This window comes from Mchenga conophoros, linkage group LG15 (genome assembly GCF_057382185.1).
Source record: "Mchenga conophoros isolate Kocher_MC1m ecotype Shallow Benthic linkage group LG15, M_conophoros_male_GT1.1, whole genome shotgun sequence".
Taxonomy (NCBI): Eukaryota; Metazoa; Chordata; class Actinopteri; order Cichliformes; family Cichlidae; genus Mchenga; species Mchenga conophoros.
In genome coordinates this window covers 30,363,054-30,371,807 of record NC_140540.1, presented here as the reverse complement: position 1 = coordinate 30,371,807, position 8,754 = coordinate 30,363,054, and the positions used below count along the sequence as shown (strand labels likewise).

The 8,754-nt window shown below is 37.9% G+C and overlaps 1 protein-coding gene across 1 annotated transcript; it reads right to left on the bottom strand.

The window, feature by feature from the left end:
- Positions 1-1,803: 1,803 nt before the first annotated feature.
- Positions 1,804-8,327, bottom strand: srp9 (signal recognition particle 9). Its single transcript, XM_085247431.1, has 3 exons — positions 8,136-8,327; positions 7,922-7,990; positions 1,804-2,527 (listed from the first exon to the last, which is right to left on the bottom strand). Exons 1-3 carry the CDS (start codon positions 8,205-8,207, stop codon positions 2,408-2,410), a joined length of 261 nt encoding a protein of 86 aa, XP_085103557.1. The 5' UTR covers positions 8,208-8,327; the 3' UTR covers positions 1,804-2,407.
- Positions 8,328-8,754: the final 427 nt, after the last annotated feature.

Below are 8,754 nucleotides of genomic sequence, written 5' to 3'. Positions count from 1 at the left end.
AGACACTTGCTTTATCCAAAACACAGTCATATTCAAAGTAATCCCAAATTGGACTCTGGCGCTATCTCCCGACATGATTCTGCGCGTGGACGGAGCAGCAACACAGACGACTCGACTAACGTACTGCTACCTGCTGGCATAATGAGACGGCAAGAAAAAATCTGGAAACTAAACTTCATTTTCACCCTTGACTATTGTATGACACGCACACATCAATGAAAACTAAACACATTTTTGCTATAAATTCAGTTAATTTTAGTTAGTTTTCCTTTTTTTTGTTTTTATTTTTTATTTCAGTTAACGAAAATGTTTTTTTTACTTCTAGTTTTCGTTAACGATAATAACCTTGGATTAAACTATGATAAACTTAACTTTCAGCATTTGTATTACTGATGAAAATGTTGACAGGGAAGACCCAAATACACATGTTTGTAGTTAGTTAGAAAAAAAGGCACTTTGACTACAACTGAAAAATGAATGAATATTCCTGAATATTTACAAGAAGACAACTCAGTAGCAGGGAGCCAGCAAAGAAAAGAACAATAGGTACAGAGATACTGAAAAATAAATTACAATCAATTCACGATTTACAGATCAAAGTTGATCTATGAAGGAACAAAACACATGTAGTTTGTTTTTTATGTGGAGAACGTCATCCCGCATGACTGATTTATTGGTGGCTTAGGCTGTTGGACATTTGCACCTTAGAGAGCTCAAGGAGCTCAGTGACACCCTAATCCAGATCTGGAAAAAGATCCCCAGGACACCATCCACTGTTACATTAGCATTCTCCAACAACATCATCCCCAGTGCCACTCATGGGGGAGAGCACATCATGTTTGAGACCGTTCTGCAGCTGCCATCCTACCTCAGAGCCGGGGTCTGTACAAGGAAGAAGGTTCAGCATATCCACGACATCTTTCCAGCTGCTCATTTCACAAAACTATAATTTTAGAAACCAACATATTATCAAATATCATAGTTTCTATTTTGTCTATCAACAAGAGGTTTGTATACTCCTGTTTTCCTTCATGTGCAGCTTTGCTTATTCTCTTTGGACTTGCCCCCAGGCTCCTTATTTCTATTGTTTGGATTTTGTGAATGTACTGGTAATTTCAACAATTAAAGGCTCACTTTGAAGTCATCCTTGCGTTTGTGTGCCTGCATTAAACACTCACTCCAGCTTTAAATATGACACAAACAGAAATGTTTATTTTTGCTTCTGTAATACCTTTTTCATATTGATCACTATGAATGAAAAAGTAAAAACAAGAACTTGAAAAATAATTGGACCAAGAATAAAAAAAGTTACATAATTCACAAAGGGTTTTTTTTTTTCCTGGGAAAAACTTGGTTAATTAAAACAAACATAACTTTTTCAGCTTCACTGAAATACACAGAAGGCCGATAAATGATCCATGTCCATCTGAGGACAGGATGTTGCTGTGGTGCAGGAGTAAGAGTACCTGAGTACATGAACAACAGGAAGACCGACACACAGGTGATCGTTTAAATTAGTAAGCCCTTTTTAATTCAGTTTGCTTTGCTATATAATATTGCTTAAATTTGTTTTTCTAAATCAGCATCTATATTATATGTTTATTTACTTTGACTTATGACTAAGCTACATAAAACTGTACTTTTTGATTTTGTTGCATTTGAGTTATTTTAACTGCTAGGGCTAAATAAAGGACGTGTTATCTCATTAATTCAAACCCAATGTCATATAAGCTGTCTCGCATAATAATGTTGACGTATGACAGTTGAACACAATATAATCCATAACGAGATGAATAAAAGAGATATATTGCTGACTGGGGTAAACAACCATTTATTGAACATGTCAGTGTGGAAACACTGGGTTTTCTCCACACCCTTGCTGGGAAATCAGAAAGCTCTGCTTCATTCATGTGGCACAATGAGGGGGGACAAAAATCAAAGTAAACTGCGCTTAAACTGAATCTGACATAGCTAGAAAGATGAGGAAAAAAAAGACAAGTTATCTTCATTGCCCATCTTTTTCTTCCCCTTCAAAACTAAAAATTTATGGAAATGTCTTTAAAGAATTCAAGGTGCCAAAGCTGCTTACACAGCAGCTAATGTTGTTCCACCCCTACACGGATCTTACATTTAACTTACACCATTAGGGATGTGATCATGCCTGTAAAGGAAAGGTGGACAGTGAAACTTTAAAAAAAAAAAAAAAAAAACAAATCCTGAAAATATATACAGTATATATCTATAGCTTCTCTGGCAGCATTAAACCAGTGTAAGCAGCCAGATCCAGCTCCCCACATTCCCGTTTTACAGACTCGTCCCACTCTGATGTTTCTATTCTCTCAGCAGCACCACCATGTCCTCTGAACTCAGTCCGAGAGCTCCAAAACTTTAGCTCTTCAAGAGCATTTTAGTCCGTCTCCATGGCACCACTGTGCGTCTCCTTGGACACCATGAGTCTCATCAGCTTCCCATGGAGCTTTTCAATCTTCTTCACGTCCTGGGCCTGGTCTGTCTTGTATTGTAAACACTGTAAAGATGGAGAAGACACCAAATGAAGGCAGTTACAGCATGAAAACTACAGGTTTTTACGGTTTTATAGTAGTGATTAAGTAGTCACCTAAATGATAGAGTTACATTGTTGCTTTCTTTTGGTGGTGCACACCTTTTTGTAAATCAATAATTGCTTGATACAGAGTTACATTATTTTGGCATGTGTACACGGTTCTACACTCAATGCCTTTTTAAAATAAATCTTACTATAATTATGTGACAAGAACACAATCAGCATCTTCTTAGCTCATGGATGAAATCCAAACTTCAATTAGACTGTAACTGGTCACAGAAGTCATTGTTATGCTTTGTAGCCTTGTGTAGCAGCACCACAGCTCTCCACTTGAGCAAGACCCACCATCAACAACAATATTCCAACACATTGGAGCTGGGGTTGGGTTTACAACCATGAGAGGTGAGCCTTAAGAGAGCTCAGCAACATCCAGGAACACCACACCACCACAACTAATTAAGCCAGCACCAAGTACCCAGGGAAGACCCGCACAGACACAGGGAGAACATGCAATCTCCACAGAGAATGAACCTAGCCAGGATTCAAACCAGGGACATTTTTGCTGTAAAGTTACAGTGAAAACAACCAATTCAGGTCCCTGGCTGGTCAACCGGTGCATCTCTAGAAAACATCAACCAAACAACACGCACTATGACACAGCTGTGCTTGATGTGTTGGTTACCAAACAGCCCCACTTATATTCTCATATGAATAATACTAGACTCAAAGCAGTCTTCACCATGTATCACAACCCAAAAATTAAAGATATTAATTCCAGTCCAAAGATCCATTAATTACTTTATACAAACTGTATGCGATGATTTACAAAGGGTCATTCCAATTTCAATACAAATTACATGGCCCAAGTAAAGGCTTGTCTAGCCACTTTCAAGTCATTTGTTTCCACAGGCAATAATAAAATATGGCTCTCTCAAAACTTTATCTCAAAAGGATAAAAGCCTGAAATTTTCACTTGTTTTTCTTTACACAGAGCTGAATCAGGACCTGTAATTTGTGACTGAAATATATAAAAACAAATGCCAGTACTGGCTAGTTGAAAACTAGAGCTGGGCGATAGAACGATAACGATATGTATCGCGATATAACTTTTTCTCGATAGAAAAATTAAACTATCGCGATAGACCTCGCTGCTCTTGTCCTCTTAAAAAAAAAAAAAAAAACAAAAAAAAAACAGCCAATCCAAATTACGTAGCGCAGAGCTGAACCAATCACAGCCGCAGCGTCACGTCACGTGACTTGTTACGTACAGCACAAGTGCCAAGTCGCACATGTGTATTTGTTTGGGAAGCAGCCAGCCACCGTACCGCCCGGGTAATGGAGGAAATGAGTGTGCCGACTAGAAAAATCAACCGAGCGTGACCGAAGAGAAAACAGATGATGGTTCCAACGCCGGAGAGATTGTCGAACGGAAGAGCCAAAGAAGGTCCGTAGTGTGAAGGTATTTCGGCTATTTCAAGTCTGACAAAAAACAGAGTAGCGTGCACTGTAAATTGTGCCGAAAGCAAGTCTGGAAATACAATGAACTGGTGCATGCGCTACGTCCACACGTACCCGGGTATTTTTGAAAACGCAGATTTTTCTATGCGTTTGCACCTTTTGTCCACACGTAAACGGCGTTTTTGGTCACTGAAAACGAAGATTTTTGAAAACTCAGTTTTTGCATTTACGTGTGGACTAGAAAAACGGAGAAAATGCAGCGTCAAAGGTGTGCGCATTTTTTGACGTCACACTGTGCGCCACGTTATTGTTTCGGTGAAATGAATTTCTACAATACTGTTAATTCTACTCTCTGCAGTGTTTAAATGCTTACATATACACACAGTTACTGTCCCTCCACACATACGACTCGGTTCTGCTTCTATGCCCCAGCTTTGTTTACTTTTTCCCACCGAGGCTTCTAGACTTCTGATTGGCCAACATTTCTGCACGGTTAGGAATCTAGCGCCACCTGCTGCTTTGGCATGTTCATAGCAGCGTTTTCCTTCATTTCTGCCTTTATGTGTGGACGGGATTATTTTTAAAACGAAAACGGAAAATCTCCGTTTTCAAAAATACCCGTGTACGTGTGGACGTAGCCTCAGTCTCTGACTGGAAGCGCTAATTCGTCATTCGGCTTTTGTCAGACTAAAGTAACTGTTAAAACTGTTTGAAAAGCTCAGCTATACAACAAGGAGAGATTGAGAATTTCCTTTTAGTTCTCAGTTTATTTGATATTGACAAAAGTTAGTCAGTTTTGTCTGTTCTTCTGTAAAACAAACTAAGATTTATTTTTAGAATTAATATTTTGTTTCTAAGTGGAATTGACAATTTAGTCTGTTTTGTTTGTTCTATTTTGAAACTTAAACGCTTTAGCGGCTGCCTTTTTATTGCCTTTATTTATCTGAAAAAGTCTCATGTTCCTTAAGTACATCTACCCTGTTGAACTTATTATGGGAAATAAATATTTAAATAAAAACAAGCTGCTGATTATTTCACATTTTACTTGTGAGCAACGGCACATTTAAATCTTACAAATATAGTTATTTGGCTGATATCGTGATAGATATCGTTATCGCCTGAAATGAAAAAAACATATCGTGATATGAAAAAATCTTATATCGCCCAGCTCTATTGAAAACTATAAGCAGTCCTGTAAAGTACCATATATGAGCACACATTAATAATAATACAAAATAAATACATAAATAAAAACCTTCACATTGAGAAGTACTTATAACTGAAATCATTATTTTGTTAAATATATGCATATCCTTCATTTTTCAAGACCCACGTTGTAAGCAGCATGGTCAAGAAGCACTCTCATATTTCAGATTATGCTATCTATCTATGCGCACACACACAAACTTTTGCAGCGTTCATTCATGCAGTCAGTATATCGAATGCCTGTGGCAGTTGTGGCATTAAGATTAGGGCTGGGTTATACTTATACATCAGACTGCAAGTTATGCCATGTCGACATGGCAACTTGGCTTTGCAAGACTACTTATGTGGAATAACTTACTAAGCCATTTTTCGTAACTTTTAATTGTTTTGCTATATTTACTTTTCATGATCAATTCTACCTGCCACTTTGAGACTTATCGCCCTGAAGAAGTCTTGTAATTAAGATTACATTTAAAACTCCTACTGGCAAGCAGGGATCAGGAAATTACAAGTTAAAAAGTATTCTACGTGTTTTATTTTGTATTATTGTGAAATACAGCTAGACACCACTCACAAGCTGCTGCTCAGTGGCTTTTGCCATGTGATATTTGTATTATTAGTGTGTGCTAAAATATGGCACTTTAAGTGCTTAATTTATTCATTTTTTATAACCTATGCACTTTAAAAATATATATATATATATGGGGTGCAACGATACACAAAATTCACAGTTCGATGTTTTTTCCATACAAAAAAATGTTCATGCCATTGAACAAAAATGTTCAAAGGCATGAAAAACAATTTGTCATTTCTTAAAATTATAAATATATATTTTAACTCAAAAGTACAGTTTTTAAATTTAATGTTGCTGAAACAACAAAGTAATAAAAAAAAAATACATCTCTCTGATCGACAAATCACTCATCTTTGGAAAAGAGAGTTTATTACAGAGAAATGTCTCTTTCCAAAATAAAAGCTATACTATCCGCTTCTTCTGGGCTATATTCTCAGCAGCATATTAAACATATCAGGTCTCCATAAGGAGAATCATGTGCTAACGGCTGTCTAAATGACTCGGGTAAAGTTAGTAGCATGCTTGCTTGTTGTTTTTGTCTGCTTCCACTTGTCTTTGCACTAGGATGATGTCGGAGTAAATGTGCAGTCATATTCGTTGTGTTCCCACTAGTGCTGTCAGCGTTAATCTCGTTGAAATGACGTTAACGGCACAACACGGCAAATATCCGTTAACGAGCTACCGCGGATCGCCTCGTGCGTGGGGCTGGACGGCCAACACGTTAACGAGCAAACTGCGCTAACGCACTAGTTCCCACCAATGTAATAGAGCATTGCGTGGCACATCCAACATACTGTTTTACTTTTGTCCATGACGCGCTTACCTTCAGGGTCATACGTCACATGAAAACCAAAATAGTTCCAAACGCCTGATCTGAATGAGGGTGGGGGAGGTTCAATTTGCCATGTTGCAAGGAGAGCTTAACTTCTGTCTGCTAGCTTGCCCTGCGCTCAGTGAATCTGCGTTCGACTACTCCGCCTAGGCTGCACTGTCGAGCACAGATCCACTGAGCGCTCAACACAGACAGCATCGACAGAAGGAAAGTTGATAAAATAAATTAAAAATTTTGTATTGTTCGATACATATGCGTACCGAACCGAAAGCACTGTATCGAACGGTTCAATATCAATACGAGTATCGTTGCACCCCTAATATATATTATAATATAATATAACATAAATATATATATGTGTGTGTGTGTGTCCTAAAGTACAGAGTATGTTTCAATCCTGTACTAAGAAATATCAAAATGAAAATTTCCAGCTTTTATCTTTAATAGTTTTAATAGTTTGAGATGTTCAAACATTGAAATTTGAGGCAAACCGCACAAACATGCTAGATGGAGATGTTGAGCAGAAGGCTCACAATGATTTGAGACTGAATTAATCATATGCCATTACCTCACTTAAAGAAAAAGTGGACAAAGTGGCATGATAATCTACATACTGTCATTTTCTCCTGTGCCTAAGAACCATTTAAGCCTCTTTACCCTGATTTTATATGAATTTATGGATAAATGATTTTAAAACGAAATTAAATCTAAGAACTTTCTTAGCATTTTGACAATGGGATCTACTCCAAGTATTAAGAAAGTTTGTGAATATAGGGCTAGATGCCAATATTATAAATCTGTAGTCTTCTCTAAAGATGAGTTTACCCGCCAACCTTCCAAAAGAATTCATAGAAGTGAAGAATTTGGGATATCTGGAATATAATGCAGCCAGGTCATTAGACATTGGGTATCACTGTCAAGTAAGCCTAATATTTCTACCATAAAATGAACACGGAAAAATCCAGCGCAACACAGGAAGAAGAAAAACAGCTAAAATTGTGTATCCCCCTCCCACTGCTCACACTTTATTACACAACAAAACGTAAAATATTACAGGAGCTTTATTAAACAAAAAAAGAAAAAAAAACTCGCAGCTGCTAGCCTGCTTGTGTTACTCTGCTACACGTTACGATTTAGCCTCAAACTAGTACCAGCAGACTCAGAAAACAAAGAGAGAAGTTTCTGGCTGCTCGTCCAAAAAACAAGTTTTAAGAGCTTTCTCAAGAGAACCTCTCATATTTCACTGGCTGGTACAAACAATTCCACGTTTTTTCCTCGGTGTACTTACCACAGCATTGTCAGTCACTTTAATGCACAGGTTTCCGTCGCAGTGTCTGTATTTTAGAACCACTCTGACCTGAAAAAAAGAAATAACATAACAAAAATGTTCAGAATTTAACATGAAAAAATATCGAACCACCAGTCAGCACAGTCACGTCGCTAACGTGCCATTTAGCTAACAGGCTATCCAGTATGGTACTTATTAAATAAAGCGTTATTACCTTCATTGGGTCTGTCAGATACAGTTTTTCTGCTGCACGGGCGAACTCCTCCCACGTCTGATAGTAAGGCATTGTTTTCACAAATACAATACTAACAAAAGCAGAAAACAAGTTTGAATCGGATGTTCGCGTTTGCTAACTTCGGAACACCACATCAGCAGCAACGTGAGTACAACCAATCAGACCGAAGAGACCACGGCGCGAACCCATATCCGGTGTGCGCATTCAAAATAAAAGCACAAGACTTGAACTTACTGAAAAATCACAAAAAAAGGTAAGAGTACCGTAAATCGAGCAGTGCTCCCTTACAAGCTATTAAAAGAGACGACGAACTGAAACACTGACTTGATAAAAATCCTAGACCTGATTAGACCTTTGATCTTTTAAGCCTGAAACTCTGATTGGGACCTGGCATTTTTGTTTGTTTGTTTTCTTTGGGAGGGGGGGGGGGGGGTCTCTGTATGTTTGTTTGATCGTGTCATTTCATTCATCTGAAGGTGGCAAAATTCCCTCTGAATAAATAAGGGCCTTCAAAAAAATTATGTGCTGTGAACACAGGCCATAGAAAAGAAAAATCCAACACTGAGGGAAATCAATGTCACTAATGGAGCAGAGAGAA

What these genes read in the sequence shown, in the direction of transcription:
- srp9 (XM_085247431.1), bottom strand. Translation starts at nt 8,207, where the DNA reads ATGCCTTACTATCAGACGTGGGAGGAGTTCGCCCGTGCAGCAGAAAAA. An exon ending in ATCTGACAGACCCAATGAAG is followed by an intron (nt 7,991 to 8,135) that starts GTAATAACGCTT and finishes TCTTTTTTTCAG; the next exon opens with GTCAGAGTGGTTCTAAAATA. An exon ending in AAGTGACTGACAATGCTGTG is followed by an intron (nt 2,528 to 7,921) that starts GTAAGTACACCG and finishes CCATCTTTACAG; the next exon opens with TGTTTACAATACAAGACAGA.